Here is a 23,697-nt window from a genome sequence, read left to right on the forward strand (position 1 = left end):
AATCCTACTTTGTCCTGGAGCTCACAGTGGGAACAAGGGACAGGAGAGGAGAAAGATTATTTATATTGTCACCCTCCCACCTCTCGTCTACAGCATGTCTGCTTCCTTTGTCTCTCCCTTTTGGCATCCATGTTCCTCTGTCTGTTTCTCTCTCTCTGTCTGTTTCTAATTTTCTTTCCCTCACCCTCTCTCTATCTCCACATCTCTCTCATCTCTGGAAATAGAAGATTGTCCTCTGATATTGTGTTAGATATACATGAAATCAGATATGAATGCTGAGGAGAACACTGTACTACTGAACTACTGAACTACTAACTAGTTATTAAACTATATATAAATATATTTTGATGGACTATATTGTCAAGTCTATTTAACCCCCACATCTCATGGAGTCAACCCTAATCTGTTCACTCATTTCCCTGTGATTCAACTAAACAGCCCAAACCAAAGGAGAGCTACAAAACCTGAGGTACACACACACTGGCAGCCGAGTTTAATCCATTTAGCAGCAAAAGCCAGGAAAGTGAGTGAGTCATGAAAAGTTCAACCTGTACAGTAGATGTGGTCAAAAAAAGGTTATATTATTCCCAGAGGTAAAGACTTTAGATTTAAAGTTGTAACATAAAGGGAAGCTACTTAAATGGCACAAAAGTTGTATTCCCATTTTTAAAAAACTTTTCAGGGAAAAAATATTTCTCTCCATTCCCTTTAGATGATGCCTGATTGTTAACTGCTGAAATTACAGCTACAGAAATAGCCATCTGTTGCAGTGTGTTCTGTTGCTAAAATAACATGCCCTATATTTTCCTTGATTACCAAAATTAAATTATGTTGCTACCAATGGTACAAATCTTTGTCCTACAGCAGGAAGTGAACACGCTGTCGAGAGAAAGCTGGACCCTGATTAGCAACGGATGAATTTATACCGCGACCAATCAAGGAGATTTGGGTCTATGCAGAGCATCAGTTTAAGATTTAATTACATTTGTGACACGTAAAAATGTGAAGACTCAAAAAGTCATCCAAGAAAAGATTAAAAACTACATTGTCCAGTCAGAGAGATTCAGAGTCATTATCTGATGATGTTGCTCTTCCTGAGTCTTCTATCTTTTTTCCCCCTATTCAAGGGTTTTTTGGGAGTTTTTCCTTGTATTGTACAGATTATAAAGTCATTTGAGGCAATGTGTTAATGTGATTAATGTGTTAGTGTGATTATATGATGGCCACACACCAAGGATAACCAAGATAGACTCTCAGTTTTCCCTTTTTCCTTTTTTTAGAAGTTATATTTTTGGGTATTTTTGTCTGTATTCAGATAGTACAGTGAGCGAAAGACAGGAAATTCAGGGGCAATGACGTGCAGCAAAGGGCCGCAGGTCGGACTGGAACCCATGGCCGCTGTGGTTTGGACTAAGCCTAAATGGTACGCGCTCTACCAGGTAAGCCACCAAGGTGCCCCAGGCTCTCAGTTTTCTAAAGTTTGTTTCTAGTTAGTGGAACTCATGGGCAGGTTGATGAAGCATCATTTTTGCTAATGGATTTGAAACGATGGGAAACATCACTGCTGTTAACAAGACTGCAACTAACAAAAATGCATCCAAAAAAAGAAAAACACAGGTTTTCTAACAATGACTGGACTCATTTGAATCAGTTTTTTTAAAAGAAAAAGCCCAAATCACAATCAAAAAAAGAAAAACAGATTTTCTAACAATGACTGGACTCATTTGAATCAGTTTTTTAAAAGAAAAAGCCCAAATCACAATTTCGTATTTGAATCCATGTTAGGGGTGGGCGATATGGCAAAAATATCATATCACGATTTTTTAAAAATAAAATCACGATTTCGATTTTATCACGATCTTAAATTGGAAAAAGAAAAACAGACAATTCAGACCAAAGAACCTTTCTTAACAGATTTTATTTCAAATAGTCGCAGTTTTGCCTGCATGTGCAAACAACGTAAAGTTTAAGGTAAACAACAACAACATTCTGGTTCGTCGTGTTACCACCCGACGTGCGAACGGTTTCTGTGCAAATTCTGCAAATTACATTTGCTTGCGCTTGATCAGTTGCGGAAAATCCAAACCAATTCCATATAATGGAGGTGGAATTTTTTTTAGCGACAGACTCCGTTTGGCTTTCAGCCATCGCTCTCCATGTGCTACCGCTACACACACAAACAAGGAGGCGGGTAGGAAAGTGCGTCACTGCCCGTAATTCGCTATGATTGGTCGGTCAGGTTGACGACGTCAATACGTCTGGTGCGTCGGTGCATCAGTATAGAACTGCAATTTATAGAATGTGCCCTAGACGATCCCACGATCTCTGCAGTTTGAAAGATCGTCTTCACGTTGTAATCCTTCACGATCTAATATCGTCATATCGCCCACCCCTAATCCATGTTCAACATTTTTATCTCTTCTTGCTGTGTAGCAGCATCAGTCGAGAAAGCGTTTATCAATGGTTCAGCATTTGAGTTTGGCCGGTTCTACTGGCCTTCCAATTAAGCCCATACGAATCTAGCTTGCATCTATTTTTAGTCCTGGATCTTCATAATCCCGATGTTAAAAGAGCGACCATGGCCACAAATGCAGTCACAACAGCCAGCGTTGGCATTGGCTGACCACCAGAAGCTACTTACTAATCCAGAGTTGGTACTAAGATTGACGACCATGGCAGCATCAGAGACCTGCCTTGATATAAAGCAGTCTGTGTATGTGCATGGTGATATGGCTTCCTCAGTCTACATCTGTAAGTAAATGATGAGACAAATGCATAGGACACACATTATTGCTGCTGTGGCTCGAAGCTGCTGAAAACAACATTAACTCAGGCTGAATGAGCACATTAATAACAGATGAAATGCAGGTCTCATTTAAAACACAGAATGAGAGAAAGAGGTAAGAAAACAAGTTCATGTCTCTTCTTAATCCTTCCTCTCTCTTTACTTCTCTCTTCATCTTTTTCCTGCTCTAATTTCACCTATCCTTCTCTCCTCCTCTTTTATTCTTCCCTCTTATCCCACCTACATTCTACTCTATCATGTTTGTCAGCTAGATTCTTAACCTCCTCCCTCCTTGTGTCTTTGCACTCCCCTCCACTCCTCTCCTCTCTCTTGACCACTCTCCTGTCCTCTCAGCTCTTTTCTCAATTTCCTGATCCCCTCTTCCTCCTCTCAGTCTGCCTCTCCTCTCTTCTCTTGTATTTCTTTCTCCTGTTGAGAGCTCTTCTGCTCTTCTGATACTTCAGTCTCCATGGCCACAGTTGTCACGGCAGCAGGCTGTGCTGTATGTAAAACGATGTGAAGGAGCAACACAATAAATTTAAGTACCTAGTTACTTAAAATACATATACGTTATAGATATAAGTCTGTGGAGCTGTTTTGTAAATAAACACAATGCCCATATTTTTCGTAATGAAGACACATCACCACATGTAACAATGTGACTCCATGATATGTTTGTAATACAACAATCAAAGTATAGAAAACCGCTGATCTGATCCTTTAAAGGAAAACAATGTTGACTGTCCATAGGAAACAGGAAACAGTACTTCAGGGTCTGCCAAAGCATTTTGGCAATTCCGTGGCCAGACTGACCTGCCACACCTGAGGTGCACTTGGATACTTGAAATATGGGCATGTTAAAGGCTACATTCCTTTTAACAACATTAGACACAACATTATCCCTGTCATGATGCACTGACAGTTTGGGGATGCTATGGAGAGTTTTCTTCAGAGTACACTTTTTTATAATCCATGTTTAGAGTTTCAACAATGAATACAGCATCTTAAATATGAGGCCATGATAAAATGGTGTGTCTATTAAAGTTAAGTCTGGACCATGTTCTGGACGTGTTGAAGGTCAAATGGTTCCCATGTTTTCTATTCTTTATTTATTTGTCATCACAAGACTCCATACGATAACCATCTGCCATCAGTAACTATCTGTAAACCATCAGTAAAACAGACATTGTGCAGGATTTTGGTTCTTCACTTGCACAGCAAAGCAACCTGCTGTAAAGGAGAAAACTGTTGTATGCTAAAAAGAGATGTAAGTTCTCATTTATCCCACGAGCCATAAACTTGCATAGCTGTAACAGATAATTTCCTCATCACATTTCCTGGTCATTCAATCTACTGCCACTTTTTTTATTCATTTAGAACTGTCAAATAATATACATTTGTTATTTGACACATGGAGCACCTGCAGAACTGTACCAACATGTTTGCTTGTGAGACATGAATCATGTTACTTTATGTTACTACAATTAAAATTTCTTAAGACACAATAGCAAGAAGAACAGTGGATCATCCATATTAGTTTATTCATATCAGTATCAGTTATTGAATATTGAAGGGTTATAGGGCATTTCAAAACAAATATCTTCAATTTGAAATATTTGTGTTATTATTATTACATTATTCAATAATTGTTGTGATTTATTTCAATACAACAAAAACAGCTGAAGTAAACATCTGTATAATAAATATGTATTTTAAGACAGAAGTAGATAGAAGATTTTCTTTGTTCATACCAAGCACAGCACGGGGTCATGCATGTCAAAGCCTGTGCTTCACTTTGCGCTTAAATGTGAACAATAAATATGATTTGCTTTCGCTTCTCATCTTATCATTGAAATTGAATTTTAGTGAGCTTCTACTCAACAGACTGCAAATTGGGTCAAGTCCAGTAGAACACTCTGTTTTATAGTCCTATGGTCTGGTGAACAAGGCTTAACACTGTATTCATTAAGTGTGCTCTGCTCTGTGGCTAATGTCTGGACAAAGTGTGGTTTTGGCATGCAAAGCTTAAAAACTACAGTGTGTGTAGACAGAGAGAAAGAGCGAGTGAGATGGTGTTAGTGTGTGTGTGTATGTGTTTGTTTCTCACATCCACTGCAGTGTCTGTGGTCCCTGGGTGTTTGGGTGCTATGCAGGCGGTCCAACAGGCCTCCTGACATCTGGGCATCTGTCACCTCACAGCCTAAAAACCTATTAAGCCACTCTCCATTTAAAACACTTGCACATAACCCTGACATATTTGCATGTAAGTCATGTAAATTGATAAGAAATATGACACCCCCCCCCCCCCAGCTGCTGCTATGGGAAAATGTCAGAAGGGCTTTTCTGGTGAGTATTTTGCTCTAACCCACTGGACAGGGATGTGCACAGACATTTTGGGGGCAGGGGCTTAAGTGAGAAAAAGGGCACCTCCCATAATAATTTATATTAAAAAAAAAAAAAATAAATAAAAAGTTAAATAAAGCAGCACATCACTGACTTACTTGATGATTTATTTTAATAGCCCTACACTCTTGCAAATGTTAACCTCTAGTATATATTTAGAGCTGACTGCACCAGGGAGAAGAACGGAGTGTCACAGTACTGCTCTGTTTCCTACCTGCCGCTTCAGTGTTTTTCCACTCACTCCGCCTACCTCTCACTCTCCACTCCTCATCAGCCTCACTGTCCCCACCTGTTGCTCCCAGCTACACTCCATCTCCAATGAGCCAGTATTTAAGCAGTCTTGGTCCACTCACTCATTGCCAGATTGTTCTCTGTACTCATGCAAGACTTTCCAGCATTCATCTCCGGACTGACTTCCTGGTATCGACTCTGCCCATCCTGCCTCGTCTCTGCCGCGGTTAACGCCTCAGCCTCCTGCCCCGACCACTAGTTCTGCCTGTGCACTTCCTGGTTCCCCTCTGCCTGTGCCTGTGGCTGTTTGGCGTTTTCCCGCTCCGACGTCGCAGCGTGTCTTGCGAGTACTTCCCTGCTGGTTTCGTGATCCTTCGTCCGACTCTGATTACCCGCCTTCCTGGTTCGTCTGCCCCGCTGACGGCTCACCTGGTTCCGATCCTCCTGCTCCCTCGACGACGTCTCCAGCCTGCTCCCTAACGGTACCGTTGCTTCCCTGTGAACTTTCCCCGGTGTGTGTGAGTTCAGTCACCTCGCTCCACGCACTTGACCCACGGCTCTCCAGCCCCTGCCCCCGGTTCCACCCCGAATCCCTGTGTTTTAACCTGAACTATACTGCTGCTCACCCTCATTCCTGCAAATAAGTCATTACCTGTGCTGTGTTGTGCAGCAACTGGGTCCTACCAACACCCATTACAGAGTGAACTCAGAATTGCACTGATAATGTTTATTTTTATGACAACAAGGACTTTGTTACACTGTACCTGCAATTCCTTCCTTTCACATTTGAGGGAGGGCTGTCTGTACCATGTCTCAACAACAGAATGAATATTTATTAAATTAGGAGCCTACAATCAAAATGATGCAGTTACCTTTTAAGGCAGAACACTACAGGCAAAACTTTTCTCTCTCTCTCTCTCTCTCCCTCTCCCTCTCCCTCTCTCCCTCCCTCCCTCTCTCCCTCCATGTATTGGTCAATTTTGATATTTTGGTCAATTTTGGTTATTTCACACTAATAGAAAGAAAACGTCTGGAATACAAATTGAGGTGGTGTTTGTATTACTATCCTGCTTCTGTAGATTTCCCCTAAATTCACCAAACAAGCTAATCTGCATATTAAACATAATTTCAGGAGGAAATAGTCTTAATGTTAGTAATTAACTGGGGAAGTTACGTGGTGATATCCTATTCACCTGCAGTGTCTTGGCAAATGTTGCAAATTGGTGCATCTTAGTCAGCGCCTCATTTGCATATGAACCTTTTACAAGCAGGATGTTGAATGTTATTAGCTACAAATCTTACTACCACCTGTAATGTCTTCCCTTAAATACAGTACATTAGCCTGTATACCTATCATGATATTAGAACATTTATTTTCTTTAATAGGACTGAAAGATTGTGAGAGGGAGCTAACCTTAGCTAATTAACTTATTACATTAGCTAAGTAACTCGTGTGTATGTTAGCAAGACACAAGTTAACTGTATTTGTATCTTTTGGCTAATTAGCTGTAAACTCAGGCACTGGCAGCTTAGTCCCTCGTTCATCACCACCTATCACGCTGATCAACACAAGCCAAGGAAAACCACCAGAGGGAAAAGCGTAGTGCTGGGAGGTGCTGCCTGCTTGTCCGATGTCACTTTCTGTGACTGTGTGCTCACCGCTGTGCAGGAGACGTGGAGGGAGGGTAGAAAGGGACATAGACTAATCTCCCGACCTGATATTTTAATTTATTTTTTTTTTTTAAATCAATATATTTGTTTGACAGGGAAGCTGCGTGCAAACAGGAAAAAAGCACACCAGTGTGATGTTATGGCACTATTTTGTTTAACGTAAGGCGCATGAATATCTAAGGGACCTTACAGGATCAAAACAAAACTCAACAAAGAAGACAGAGGTACAGGTCTGTACACTGCTCTACTTGCTGGGGAAATAAACCAAACAACTCTATAAAACTTTCAAATTTTTGGATGAGGAAGATCCAAATGATTGAGACTGTCATGGTGAAACTGGACAATTATTTTGTGCTGAAGGTGAAGATGATTCACGAAAGAGCCAAGAATGAAACTATCCGTGACAGGTTGGTCATATGAATGGTAGATAAAGAGCTATCAGAGAAGCTACAGCTAATAACTGACTTGACACTCAACAAAGCAGCAGAGCTAGTGAGTCAGCCAGAGCAACAACCCCAAAGCTGAATGTGTCAAGGAAAGAACTTATTATAGCAGATACCCTCTCTAGGCATCCCCAGGCAGCTGTGACACAAAAAATTGCAGAGCTAACAAGTGAAATACATGCCTATGAGGAAGCAGTCCACAAGGCATGGCTTATCTAACCCACAAAACTTGACTTAGTCAAGCAGCACACCCTACAGGACGCTGAGCTGAAGATGGTCCAACATTACATGATGACAGGCTGGCCCAAATATGCAGTTAACGTGCCTACTACACCTCCAGACATTACCTCACAACATCAGCTACTTTCCTTAAACAGTGACTCGCCAAGGTCATACTTGATCCAGATGGACGGAAGAGTACTATGCAGGAATCGTTGCCACTTGAGACCCCTCCTGGAGGCTCCAGAAGCTTCAGCGATGAGTAGAGAGGGATGCCCAGAGTGTGATGGAGAGCCACAGTCACCTGCTCCAGATGATCCACCTCCTGTTAGACCAATGCCACCGACTCCAGCATGCGTGACCTCCAGTGGCAGACTTGTGAAACCACCAGATAGATATGGGGAGTATGTGAAGTGGATCCTTCAGATCACCTTAGTTCAAGAGGAACTCATGTTAAGAGACTGTTTCATTAAAGACTCTTTGAAGTGAAATGTCTTAAAAAAGAAAAAAAAAAAACATGGTACTGTAAGTGTTCTGTTGACAAATGTGTTAGTGGACAGGCAAAAGGAAAGAAAAGTTTTATACCCAATAATACTGGTGTCAATTCTCAAAGAAAGGGTGATGTGGTGTTATGGCACTATTTTGTATAGCGTAAGGCGCAGGAATATCTAAGGGACGTGACTAGTGATACGTTTAGGATGTGCTATAGTGCAGTTTAGTCATGTCTGAGTTTAGTCGAGTCCGCTCAGTCTCTGGTGTTGGAGCAGTCAAAGAATAATAAGACAACTTCAGCTTCCTGATACTTTTCACATAACACTACACCCAGAAAAAGGGCACTTTCTCTCCAGGAAGAAAAAGGGCAGGGGCTCAAGCCCCCTTTGTTGTCTATGTGTGCACGAGCCAGCCACTGAAACAAATATTTCAGTCTTCCTCAGTGAGAGTTAGTATTCTTTTCAATATAACAAACAGTGTATTTGTGGGAATGTTTTCTGTAGTTATACAAAGTCTATATTTAACACATGGTAATGATCAAGAGGAGTGACAGCTCAGAGAGGAAAGGAAATGACTCACAATGATGGGACTGCGGTCTAATTAAGCTATATGATCACAGATGTCCTGAGGCTGCTTTAACAGTGACTGCACACACACACACAGAGAGAGGTCTAAATTAAATTTATGATTCTTACATTATCAATGCCTATTTGTGAAATACATTTTGTGGAAAATCAACTGAAATGAATGTTTTTGGCTAATCCAGCAATGATTTATTATTGTACCTCATCTTAATGATGAGGTACAATAATACAATTAAAATCATATAGAAATTCAATATTGTCATTGAAAAGTCCTGCGCATTGATTAGAAAGAATGCTGAGTGTCCTCTCGTAAAAGACGACCATATGGGTAGTGTGTGAAAGAAGCTTATTATGACCCACAGTTTGGTTTTATTGTTTGGCGACCTCTAGCAGCTGTACTAAATATGAGGTGGGGCAAAGGAGGAAGTTAGGTTGACTATGTATAAAGAGTAAGGAGGAGGTTGGGGTGGACAGAAGCATCAACAAAACATAGAACTCACAGACATGGATTCTGCTGTTCTCTTCCAATTTGAAACTAATAGTCATCATTGTTTCTTTTAGCCATGGCCATTCCACAACTGTGGGTTTATTTTGAAACCACTTATTGCAACCCAAACCATCATCTTTCCCTACACCCAACCAAACAGTTAGCTGTTCCATAAGTTTAACAATGCATTTATTACTGTAACCATGACAACAAATATCCAGTGCACCTGCCACCATACATGCATTATTACAGGAGACACTCCTATGGGTCTTATCAGAGGATAGGAACAAATGAGCCATATGGTTGTCCAGGTTGGAGGAGTGATTATTGAATTAATTATTTCCATTTCGCAAAGAACTATTCCTCTATAAAATGTTACAAAAGATGCCTAAAAGACCATTTAACTGCTGTTTTTTTCCCATGTATTACTGTTCATGTATTATTGTTTTATTTGTTTTGCTCATATTGACATGTACATTCTCAATTTTCTGCTCTTATTTTGCTATTGTTATTATTTCTGTTAATTTAATTATATATAATTAGATTTTTTTTTTAGTTTCTCATAATTTTTGTGTAGTCACATTATTTCCATTTCATATTTTCACATTATGTTCATTTTGTATTTTCATAATTTTGTGATATTTCAACGTTACTTAGGTGGAGGCTTTAAATAAGCCCATTGTGCGTTTTGTCTCTCCCTGCACTGTATGCTATTTGTTTTCTTTGTCATTTTTTGTGTATTTAAAATTGTGCAAAAACAAATAAAATTTCAGAAACTGTAATGAGAAAATGTTTGGTATTTGTACTTAATTAATAACTTAGATAATCCATCTTTTATCAAAATAATCATCTTTGTTTTTTTTGTTTTTTTTCAGTTATCTTCATGTCAGAACACACAAACCTGATGCGAGGACAGTAAGTGAGCTTAAACAGAGTGTAGACCAACAGGGTAAATGAAGCTTCAAGAACATTAACCATGGACCTCATCACACTATCTAACGCACACTCCATCCCTTTACTGTATCTCTCCATTCATCCTGCCATCACTCCCTTAATGCTGCTGGTTTCTGCCAACTTGGCAAATCAAGAGGTGAGCTGTGCAACACTGATCAAAAGTCTCAGACAGATAGATTTATTCAAATATAATCAAATAACAGCAATAAAGTAATAATGAAAAACAGTAAAACGATAAAAACTGGCTCTTAATAGCAATTCATATCCTCCAGAATCCGTTTGATTTAAATTATTTTGTACTTTTATTGTAACTATGAACAAAAAAAAAGGACTTGTTCTATTTCTGTTGAAGGCCAGTGTGTGGGCAGCATAATCACTTGTTATCTGATCAGAGTAGAAAACACAGCCTGTTGTTCTTTTCACTTCACAGGTACAAGTTGTGGAACACCAAGTTCCATTTGGTGGACATCTGGACAATGAACAATGTGAAGACTTGATTAAAAAGTTTATTAACCATTATGATCCATCACTCAGACTCTTGTCTATGTGTTCTGTTTCACAGGAATTAACTTCTGAGCCTGTTTGTGGATAGAATAAGCAGATGGGAATGTCAGTCATTGACATTCTCACCATACACAATAGTACATTGTCATATCGACCAATCAGGATCTGTGTTTTCCTTCCATATAAATGATTTGAACCTGTCATGGCACTGCAGTAAAGTGGGGGAACCAATGTGACGGAAAGGTAGATGGACAGACGGACAACCTGACAATAATATGTCTCCAACTGTGACTGTCACCAGCGTGGAGGAATAAAAACCTACCACACTCTGTATGACTGTCACCACCTTCTGACCCCAATCATTACAACACTTGGCCAAATAATCTGTATGTGTGTCCATCCCTTAACCACTGACAATTGACAGGAACATAATACTTGTGTTTGAATAATAAAACATTGACAGAGAAAACTAAAACATATGCTGGAGATTTATTTATTTCAATAACTTTGTGACAGAGTTAGAGTTTGATTGTTAGTTTGATTGATGAGTTCTATAATTCAAAGGTGCTACATGTCTGTCCTCACTATTAACTAAAACAATCTTTTAATAAATTCTACTTTAGTGTCTTAATGTACCATTGTCTGTCCATCTCAGCTTAAACACACACATACACACACACACACACACACAACAAAAATCCATGTCTTGGCTGCTAATGAGAAGGTCTCACATACTGCACACTCACATAAAGACACCTCTGCCATCCTTACACCCACCTACACACATCTACAGTATATCCATGCTCACATATAAAAATGGAGACATTACAGTTGCATTCAAACAGACTGGAGACACACATTTTAACAAAATGACAGCTGGAAGTGCAGAATGTTTGTGTGAGGATGAGTTTATAGTGTATGTGACCGTGTATGTTTGTATCAAAATGCTGCCCCGAAGGCTGACAACTTGCTAGGTCAACAACCAGTCACACGCTGCACTACTCTGATCACAAATATAATTTATTGATCTCTCTCTTTCTCTCTCTCCCACTCGCTCTTGTTTTTAGATGTTAAAATGACAGATAATACCATTGGTGTGTCAGATATGTGTGAAATCAGCATCATAATATTAATATTACTTTTATGTTATATAGAAAATCTATGGTATTCAATGTAATTAACAATTAACTGTGTTCCACTGTTATATATAACATCATGTGTTGAAACGACTAGTCAATTGATCAGATTGATTAGTCAATTGTTAGAACATTTGTTGGGTGCAGCTTCTCAAATATAAGGATTTATAACAAAGTCTAATACTTTATAGATGAAATGATTAGTTGAAAAAATGATCATTAGTAACAGTTATAAAGTTTAATAAATAATTTTCTTTTTTCTTTTTTTTTCTTTTTTTTTTACAATTTACCTGATGTAAAAATAATAATGCCATAAGATCACATAATCATAATTCGATTCCACTCAATCACTCTTATCAATAATCTTGTATTATTGCTCAATCCTCACTGCAAAACATTCTTAAAAGAACCCCTAAGTGCTGAGATGCTGTCTGTCTGCGTCTCCTACTTTGTCTTTCATTACAACACACATACAAACACACACATGCAAAGAAAAAGTCATGGCCACACACACTCACGTGCTTGATGGAGTAGTGTGCTGCTTAGTGTGACTCTCATTTCCCCTCAACTCTAAACCTTTAATCCCTGACAGAGAGAAATGACGCAACCTGACATTCTGTTCTCAGAATCACACACGCACACACACACGCACACATACACACAAACACACAAATACGAAGACAAACACAAACACGTGCAACCCAAAAAACACACACCATACCTAACTGCAACACATGCACTTAGACAAGTGTATGCAGACTATGTACACAACATACTGTCTGTACTTTCATTGTCTGACTGATAAACAACACGAACACACACACTCCCAGCTACAACACACACATAAAACTGAATTAAGTCATTAACCGTGCTGGTGTTTTGGATAACCCTGCCCACTTCATAGCATTCAGGTCTTATGATTGCTGTTATACAACCAACTCAAACATCTTTCTGAATCACAGGGATGAGAAATGAGGAGACAAAAGAATCAATTTGTATCTGTGTTTACAAAATATATTAAGTGTTTACACAAAGGATTAAGTAATATATTTACTGTTTACATTACACAATGCTTTACCTGTCAAAGGATTCCTGCTCTGGTAATGTGTCTGTTCTAATGGACTGATGTCCAAACCACTAGATGCTAACATCATTAAATATAATTCATATTCATTCTACTAAAGATATTTCACTTATGATACACAATAGGTACATGCACAGTAAGTGCTATGTTTAAGAACAGATTGAAGGTACTGGTTCTTTTCCTGAGCAAATATTAAACTGCACTAAATTCGATCATTACAGTTGTCAAAATACATTTCATAACCATCTCCTGCAAAATCAAGTCTAAACCCAAGAACAGACTTTTGTCTGATGAAATGATGAGAAACAGCACTTTTCTTGACAACTGTCCAGGGGTAATATGCCATCAGTCATCTCAGCTAAACTAACTGAGATAAAACAATCTGGAACTTAAACCCATAAAGACTCTGAAGTACATTCAAAGAAATAAAACTGGAGCTGAGAGAGGGTTAAACCCAGAACAATTACAGTGGGGAATTTCAGAATCATTTTAATTTTACATTTAAAATAAATGAAATTAGGATGAAGTCTGGATGATTTTCTGCTGTGTGATGTCATGATTTGTCTCTGGCACCTTGAAACACCCCTGCTGCAGAGTCTGCCTATGATTTTGATCAGAAAATTATGTGGCTTGTTACCATGGTTTTATCTCCAATACTCAGCCCTGCATTAGCCAAAAGATCATTTACCCTTTGATCTCTGACTCATGCTGTTCATGTGAAGGCTCACTCACTTGCAGTTAAAATCCAGTCCAGTGATCAGAACAGTATGCATAAACAACCAGTCAGGTAAACTGGACCAGTCTTTTATTAATTATTATCCATGATATCAGTTCAAAATGTCTCATGCACTGTTGAACTTACAATATACTTTTTCTAGTGCTGTCTATCACACCTGCTCCCTTCACTTCATACCAGGTTTTGATATACAACAGGTGCTCAGACAGAGCCAAGCAATGACTCAACATTCTTCTCATGTCTTGTCATACATTGTGATTCAAAAATCTAAAAAATCCATCACAGTGAGATCTAAAATGCTTCATAGCATTTTTTCAAAATTACTGTATATACTTTTCTACAAATGGCACCATAATTATACAGAGATAATCACAATATTAATGTTGAATTTTTATCTATTAGACCACAGAATAGGGAGATGAAATCCTATATATTTCAATCACCTACAAATAAACAAAATCTGTTACAAAATGTCTCTTACAGTGTTTTGATATGTAGTTAAAAACCTGGCAGAGGCATGAAGGGTTTGGTGAGAGCAGATATGCCATTTTGTTTTTGCAGTTGTATGAAAAATGTTTAAGCAATGAAATGTCTAATGGCCTTAAGACGCAAACACACTCTGCACTGATCAGATTTACTCTCACCAGCATGATCTTACAAACTTCATCTTAAATACTAATCTCTCTTTTGATTTAGTAGTGAAAGCATGCATGGTTCCAGTGATAACTGTCAGATCACCCCTTCTTACAGATGTGAACGGGTTTAGGAGAAAAAAAAAAAAACTCCACACGACAGATGTGAGAGCGCTGTTTTGTAAGTTATGCCTTTATGATAGCACAGTAGAGAGAGACAGGAAATGGGGAGGCAGAGAGAGGGGGAATGACATGCCGTAAAGGGCCCTCCGATGCGGGATTCAAACCGGGGCCGACTGCAGCGAGGACTATAGCCTCTACATATGGGGCACCCGCTCAACCCACTGTGCCACTCGACGCCCTGTAAACAGTATTTTTAACAGTATTTCCAAAATATGTGAATTAAATTCTAAAAACCCAATTAATTCCTCAATCATATCATATAGACTTCACATCATTTCATATTTTCCCAGATCTCACTCAGTCAGGCATACACACACATTGCACGTCTGAGACCATACTCTCATACAGCAGATTCATATAGGACTCTTATAGGATTATGAGCTGATCAGCAGTGTATGTCAGTCAGCTAGTGGCCAAAGGGGCTGTCCTCCATCCATCCATTTTCTTCCGCTTATCCCCTAGTAGGGTCGCAGGGGGGCTGTAGCCTATCCCAGCATCCTTTCGGGCGAGAGGCGGGATACACCCTGGACAGGTAACCAGTCCATCGCAGGGCAAGGCAAGACAGACAACCATTCACACTCACAGCCACAGCTATGGTCAATTTTAGAGTATCCAATTAGCCTAGTCCCCATTTGCATGTCTTTGGACTGTGGGAGGAAGCCGGAGTACCCGGAGAGAACATGCAAACTCCACACAGAAAGATCCCGCGTCCGAGCCGGGACTCCAACCCGGGACCTTCTAGCTGTGAGGCGACAGCGCTAACCACTGCACCACCGTGCAGCCCAGGGGCCGTCCTAAGTCTGCTAAATTACTAAATGGCTTAATAGGATATTAATGATTCTCCACTCTGCACTGTAAAGGGAGGTGGAGGAGAGAAAGGAAAGATGAGGAGGTATGGTGGGAGAAGAAGAACAAGAAAAGGATAAGAAGACGCAACAAGAGTGGAAAGCATCGAAGAGATAGAAAGTTAAGTAGACAGAGATACAGATTTAATAACCTGGGAGTATTGGAGAGGTGAGGTGAGAGCAGGACACAACAGTGTGAGCAACAAACAAAACAAAAGACTGACTGTACAGCAACAATGCATACCTTCATGCTTAATTTCAAATTTTACTTGCATGCTGTATTTGGGGTGACTTAACATGTATGCTAGCATGTAATATTTTTGTTCTATATCAAAATGGCCGGACAGCGTGCAGAAAACAAAATACAGCACTTTCATCCATGAACGTGCTTGGGTAGTCCTTAAATCTTGATACTGACTCAGCTAAACTGCGGGAACTTAATTTTGACATGGCCTAATGCAATATAGAAATAATGAAAAAATCAGTAAAGCAATAATGAAATTCTTATTATATAATCAAATGCAGCACAAATATTTGGAAGTTTAACTGTTTTCAGTAATCCTATTCTGGTCACTGTGAATTATAAACAAGAACAAAAATGTTTTTGATGCATGGATATTAAATTTGGGAGAAAATCCCTTTTAATACATTGTGTGTGTGCGTGTGTTTTGTGATTTAAAAATGATAGATAGATAGATAGATAGATAGATAGATAGATAGATAGATAGATAGATAGATAGATAGATAGTCTAACCTAACCCTCCTACTTGTAAGCTCCTGCCCTACATCTCTCCACCCATCCACCAATCCTCCCTTCCTTCCATCCATCCATCCATCCATTCATCTCTCTTTTCCTCCCCTCTCTCTCTGTAACCTCCACTCATTTACTGAAGACTAATCCACTGCCCTGCTTAATCCCTCAACCTGCTCTCACAAACACACCCACACACACTCTCTCTCCTCCTGCACACTCAGCCTCTCACACTCGTAAACGCTCTTATATAAAATAAAACACAATCACACAGAGAACTCACTGCAGGCCTTGACATTTTCTCACTGAAAACACTTATGAATTCACAGCAGGCCTAAATGGTATATTCTTCTATATTCTTCTTCTGATATGCTCTTCCTCTGATATGTTCTTCTTCTGATATGTTCTTCCTCTGATATGTTCTTCCTCTGATTTGTCCTTCCTCTGATATGTTCTTCTTCTGATATGTTCTTCCTCTGATATGTTCTTCCTCTGATATGTCCTTCCTCTGATATGTTCTTTTTCTCATATGTTCCTCCTCTGATATATTCTTCTTCTGATATGTTCTTCCTCTGATATGTTCTTCCTCTGATTTGTCCTTCCTCTGATATGTTCTTCTTCTGATATGTTCTTCCTCTGATATGTTCTTCCTCTGATATGCTCTTCCTCTGATATGTTCTTTTTCTGATGTTCTTCCTCTGATATATTCTTCTTCTGATATGTTCTTCCTCTGAAACGTTCTTCCTCTGATATGTTCTTCCTGTGATATGTTCTTCTTCTGATTTGTTCTTCTGATATATTCTTCCCCTGAAATGTTCTTCCTGTGATATGTTCTGCCTCTGATGTTCTTTTTCTGATATGTTCTTCTTCTGATATGTTCTTCTTTTGATATGTTCTTCCTCTGAAATGTTCTTCCTCTGATATGTTCTTCCTCTGAAACGTTCTTCCTCTGATATGTTCTTCCTCTGAAATGTTGTTCCTTTGATATGTTCTTCTTCTGATATGGTCTTCCTCTGATATGTTCTTGTGATATGTTCTTCCTCTGATATGTTCTTCTTCTGATATGTTCTTCTGATATGTTCTTCCTCTGATATGTTCTTCTTCTGATATGGTCTTCATCTGATATGTTCTTCTGATATATTCTTCCCTTGATATGTTCTTCTTCTGATATATTCTTCTTCTAATATATTCTTCCCCTGATATGTTCTTCTTGTATGAATCGGATGAAATTTCTGGAGACAGAAATGGTCCTTAACAAAAAGGCTTGAAAGGTGCAGGTTGAAACAAGGCATGTTTTATCAAATGGAGGTCAAACAGATTTTACATATACCTAATAAATCATACCATGCCTTTTTTACCACGACTTTTTTCATACCATTTGCACAGCTTGAAAATCCAATTGAAACCTGGAATTTGCAACCTTGATAACGGTGTTCAAAGTCAGTGAACATTTTGTTATTTTCATGTCATTGTTGTAGTTGCATTTTCTTTTTGTGGTTATGCCCCTCTCCGGTGTCTGTTTCTCGTCCTCTTTCCCATCCTTTGCTATGAAGGATCCGATTAAACAACACCTACCACCTCTCTAAAAAAGGATGAAGCAGTTGTCGAAATACTGAGTTGAGAGAGACACCCCCTAGTGCACCTATTCCATGGAATATATGTTGTCCAGTGCATTTAGCCATATCCTGGTACAAATATAAAGACACTGAGTGTATGAATGGACAGAGGAGAAGAGGAGGATACTGCAGGAACATTTGAGAAGTTTCTGCAGACTGTTGAGTGTTAATCATACTGAAAACCTGGTTGTCGGTGTACTGCTTAACCATTTTTCTTTCAATGTTTACTGGACCAAAGGGCCACTTTATGTAAACAAAATGTCACAATTGTTTATTCTTGTTTCTTTGTCCAGTGAGAGGGGAAGAAAGGTGTGTGTGTGTGTGTGTGTGTGTGGGGGGGTGGCTGAATGTGCCATTACTCCGCTTTGTACAATTCATGTCATCAAGACACAGATGCACAGTGTGCAGCAGCCATGACATTGTGGTGATGGTGCAGGTATTTACAATTATTGGATTAATTGAGGAAGTAATCTAAACATGTATTGATAATGAAAATGTAGCAGTGGCTCTAAGCCAAAGTAAATCACATCATCAAGAACAACAACCACAATGAAATAAGGACAATCACATCAAAGTATGAGCGAGCTTCTAGGGTACATTAAATTATCAAAATATATATACATAACCTGAACTAAAATGAAAAGTTTTTCATTCAGATGAACAAAGATCAGATGAAAAAAAATTCAAGATGATAAGAAATTGCTCTCTAAAACCAGATGCTTACATTCTCTCTGACAGAACAGAGACACAAAAAGCTGCATTAACATTCATACTTTCCTTCTCTCTCTCTCTCTCTCACACACACACACACTGTACATTGTGCAGCATGAATAATTCCCATCTGTTAGGGGAACATGCTACATATCTCTGTGTGTCTCACTCACTCAACAAGCACGCAATCACACACACACACACAAACACTGTACACAATTCCCTTGCAAATGTTGGAACTGCTTTATAAAGGATATTGCAACACTTGTAGGATAAAACTATTAACAAAAAATGATACTGCTCATTTGGCAATAAAATCTGAGGTGAAATGATTTTCATTGAAGTAAATAAACACAAACAAAAGAAGCAAAAGCAGAAGCTTTCCTTGTAGATACATTTGATCTAGTCTGTGTAATCGTCAGCATTTATACATATGTTGTAGTCACAGTTTTCTAACATTCTCTTATTACTGCACATACAAAATGATTTTGTTAGAGATAACAGCCAACTTTTGAAATTACTATAATTACTTTGTCTCTGGTTTTAAAGTCTAAACAAGATTTGAACAACAATATCATTTGAGTGTATTACGTAATCTGATATGAGGTGAATTCATTCATTATGTTGTATTGTATGGTAACAATATTAATTTTGTTTATAGTTTGATGCAGTGAATCATAGGCACCTAAACAAACTGCTCTGGCACACAGAGTGTGGAGGAGACTTTTGTGTGTGTGTGTGTGTGTGTGGTGTGTGTGTGTGTGTGTGTGTGTGTGTGTGTGTGTGTGTGTGTGTGTGTGTGTGTGTGTGTGTGTGGAGGGTGGCGGGATTGCGTGTGTCAACAAAACAATGAAACCTCCAAACATCCAAATATTGCCAGGAAAGCCGACCGATGCAGCTCACACATCCAGCCACTCACACTCATGCAAAGGTGTCTAGCTATTGTGTATAATCTGGATGATGACAAATAGTGGCACTAGCAGCCAGCACCATGGTGCATTTGTGAAAAAAACTCTTTTAACCTTTGCTGAACAACAAAGCAAGCAACATCTGCAGAACCAAAGCAAAGAAAAATGCAAATTATAAAAAAAATTATTTAAACAAAGCATTCAACTACACTGAATTGATGGATATGGTTTTGCCATCTCAAAACTTGAAAAATAAATCCAAAACTATCTGTGTGTGTAACACTTTAAGATTAGTCAAGCTAATACATACAAGAGTTTAAAGTGTTCTAAGTGACATTGTCCTGATTTTAAGGCAGAGAAAAACCCCAAACTTTACATGAATGCATCTCTTTTATTCTACCAAATTCAGCTAGCATCTGAGTACATGTTGTTAAGCACCAGTAAACTAAAATGTCCACTAAATAAGATGATCTTCATATTTCCATTGAGATTCACATGTATGTCTGTTCTATTCAAAGCACAAGATACTAGCCTTTAATACTCTTACATTACAGATTATGAAAAGCTACAAAATGCCCTTATGCCCATTCACCAAAGTTATCACAATGTGTTCTTCTGGGAATTCAATAAAACTCAACACACTTTCCAGGAACAGAAAATAAAATTTTCAGGACAAGTATCACCTCTGACCCAGAACCAAACTCTTGAAATTCTTCTAGCATGCTGATCTGTACCATCACACACTGTATCCTTCTGTCATGTACAACTTACAACGACTGGGATATAGACACTGCAGTAGGGTATAGGTAGGGATGTACAGTATATTTCAGCAAACCGCAGTTTCATAGTTTCCAGCAGCACTCACCAGTTCTTGGTTGGTAGAATTGGAGTCATCTCCAGGGAAGGGGATGTAGATGGCTAAGGCCACACAGTTGGCAAAAATAGACAGCAGTATAAAGATATCAAATGGTCTGGAAAAAGACTGTTAAGGAAAACACTTATCTCAAATGGATGTTATTAAGTACTAACAGTATTTGAATCATGTAAATTGTGTCAGTTTTTGGTGAATCCCTACTTTTTGTCTGTATTTTGTCTCTTTGTTTGCTTTCTCTCTGTCTCTGACACTGTGGTAGAGAAACTAATCTATTATTTAAAAAATAACTTGTCAAAGTAATATAATCTAATATAATCATGCAATTAAATTCACTTGATAACAAGTGGGTTTACAGTTTATGAGGGAGTTATCTAAATTCAGATAATAAAAAAATAAAGCGCATTTGGTCCATTATTTATTAATTTACTCGTTAATGTGTCTATCTCCTCAAATCATTCACTGATCAACACAACCAATCATCTAACATTACATTAAAGCTTTCACACAAAACCACCTTCTATTTAATTAAAGTCTTGCAATTGCAGCCTACAGGCCACTTCCATTCCAACAATAAAGTTATGGTTCATTATTTCAATGACTGATAAAATTCTATATTCATTCATCACTCAAACACCTGCCATCCATCCATTCAACCAGTGCCCCTGTGTTAGGGCTACAGGATACTTCCACTCCACCAGACTGATGCAGGCCCTGCGGATGGGGTTGTTGAGGGTGAGGCAGAACAGCGCTCTGGGTGGCCTGCTGTTTGTAGATCCTCCCTGTTTTTTGCTCTTGGCGTACTGCTGCCTCTTCCTCTGGGCCAGTGAGCCTACAGGAGCAGGTCCAGTGGTGCAAACTGAGGGCCGGGAACTCATCTCATGCTTTGCAGGATCGTCCTGTGCTTGGCGGGCAGCACTAATGGCGGCATGCCAAGCAAGGACTGGGCTGACACCGGAGCCAGGGCCACCAAGGCCCTGAATGCCGCTATTGGCCCCGAGGAGGCCATAAGAGGAGCCGACAGGCTTGCCAGTGCTGGCCGGGGCCTGCAGGGGCTCCGGTGGATGGAGCAGGTGCAGACGGGTGTGGCTTTCTGACCAGAGCGCCGAAGCATCAGTGGAGGGAGTGGTCCTTCTATTGCTGGCATACTGTGCCCTGGAGCAAGAGAGTTGGAGGGGGGGGGCAGAGACATGATGGTTAAACTATTTTGAGACTGTGAATGTGAGTATAAACAGAAAAACCTGCAATTATGTTCCCCACATTGTCAGTGCATTTTGAGAAACCAGCTGCTTTTTATGGTGTTCTTCTGATTTAAGTTTGAATTTGTAGAATAAGTAAACAACCCTCGTACAAATGTAGTATATGAACCACCCTGAACCAGCTTTAATACTTTCTGCAGTCGAATGTAACTATCCACCAGGACAAGAGGATGAAGGCTGAAATAGAATTTGAAGGCAAAGATGTAGAAGTAAGATGGGTAGAAAAGTGAGAAGAGGAAGAAGATAATTGATTTGAAGGGAGTGTGGAAGAGACAGAGGAGACAGAGAGAGAGAGAGAGAGAGGGAGAGAGAGAGGCAGCTTGCATGAATGAGAGGGACAGAGAGAGTCATTAAAATCAATGTAAACCTCCAGTGAAAAAGACTGTCCTTGACACAGTCACTTTGGTTCACTGCATCTCTACAGCATAGTCGCATCAGGGAATAATGTCTCTCACACTGAGATGACCAAATCAAGCACATTGATCCTTCATCAGAAATATATTTTATAACTCCTATAACTCTATCTATGAAAATGTCTTCATTTGCATGTAGCCTGAAGTCAGTCTGATATGATGAATACAAAAGATGTTTTAACAAAAATTTAACAGCTCTAGTGCAGGTATTAGTGCAGGACTGCCGGTCCTCCTCATTCCGCAACAGAACATCACCACAAGTGCAAAACAAGTATAGCCGGTTATTTCATGATGATCACGGCCTGTCTGATATTTCTGACATGTATATGATCCCAGCAATCCTGCTGGATGTCGTACATCCGTCACACCGACTCCTTACTGCTGTTCCCGACTTTAATTTGAGCTATGGCAGCTTTTTAAAGCAGCACATTGTTAGGACCACTTCTCACCCGTGGAAACTGTTATAAAATAAATAAATAAATAAAAACTAACGGGATTCACTTGTAAAGTTAACTTAGCGTTTCCGTTCATTCTGGAGGGCGCAGAGATCCAGAGCCTCGTCCACAAGCTGTCACATGGTTCCAAACCGATCAGTTGACCATAACATCAGACCAAATAGTCTACAGCCAACCATTTTTCGGAGAACTAGCAGCAAAACTCGATTCCCCTGCGGATTTGATAAGTGCTGTCATTACATCCATGCAGCCTACAACAAGCGCTTACAATACGAAATCTCTTCATTAAGATAACTTGGAATAGCACTTCAGAGGCAGACACGACTCAGACTGTAATTACATAGAAAAAGCAGACATCCAAAAAATAAACCATGAAAGCGCTCTCGCCCCCTCTCGGAGCGCTCCAACTCTCCTCCTGCGCTCCACGCACGGTTTTACCTTCAGACTGTTCATCTGCTTCTTGCATCCTCGAATCCACATCGAAAATATCCGTTTTAAATCCAACTCATCTTTGGAAAAACCGTGCAAAGGTGTCGACGCGCGAGCCTGAACTGTGCCTTTGACCTGAAATAGAAAATGTTCCTCCAGCGCAAACCCTGAGAGGAGCGCCAAACATTTTCGCCACATCCGGGTGCCTGCCTGCAGATTCACGGCGGATCCGAGAGGACGCACTGATAGCAGCAGTCAATCCACTGCTGTCAATTATTCTTAGTGTGGGTGGAGTTGAATTGACAGAAGCTGAAGCAACCACGTAGATTTAGAGTAGCCATAGCTACTGGAATCACATATAACCTATAAACTAGAAATGCACCTGTTGCTGCCCTTAGGAAACTTCCAAAGAGCGAATTTTAACATCAGTTCGAATAAGAAAATGATTTTGTCTTGCCAAATGTTTGCAGACAAATATGATGATTTATACATTAAAAAAAACATTGAAAACACAAACAAATTGAATGTTAATGTGAATGGAGTTCTAAGAAAAACAATACAGCCTGGGAGACGACAACAAACAGCTGCTAGTGAAGGAGTCGTTCTGTGGTAACTGGATGTAGTTATTTAAACTGTAATAATAGTGTTTGTATGAATGAAGCAGCATTTGGAGAAAGGACATGGTCTTTGAAGCCTTACAATTTTAAGACTAAAAAATATTGTCAAAACAACTACTAAAAATGATATGTGGCCATACTATATATTAAAGCCAACATCATACATTGCATATTTCTGTCCATGTTTCGGTGTCATCTTACCGTCATGATACAGTCTATAGCTAATACAATATAAACAATTCAGATGAGTGGAAATCTAGTTAAAGGCTACTCTCTCT

The 23,697-nt window shown here is 39.4% G+C and overlaps 1 protein-coding gene across 1 annotated transcript in view; it reads right to left on the bottom strand.

Annotated features, from left to right (window-relative positions):
• Nucleotides 1-22,839, bottom strand: part of LOC111220529 (voltage-dependent L-type calcium channel subunit alpha-1D-like) — a 162,339-nt gene extending 139,500 nt beyond the window's left edge. Inside the window, exons 1-3 of the mRNA XM_022743612.1 lie at nt 22,804-22,839; nt 20,934-21,394; nt 20,241-20,346 (exon numbers count right to left, since the gene is read on the bottom strand). Of these exons, the coding sequence (XP_022599333.1) occupies nt 20,241-20,346; nt 20,934-21,394; nt 22,804-22,839 (603 nt within the window). The remainder of the gene's footprint in view (nt 1-20,240; nt 20,347-20,933; nt 21,395-22,803) is intronic.
• Between the last annotated feature and the right edge of the window lie 858 nt (nt 22,840-23,697).

The sequence above is a fragment of the Seriola dumerili genome, unplaced genomic scaffold, assembly GCF_002260705.1.
Source record: "Seriola dumerili isolate Sdu_G_001 unplaced genomic scaffold, Sdu_1.0 BDQW01000070.1, whole genome shotgun sequence".
NCBI lineage: Eukaryota > Metazoa > Chordata > Actinopteri > Carangiformes > Carangidae > Seriola > Seriola dumerili.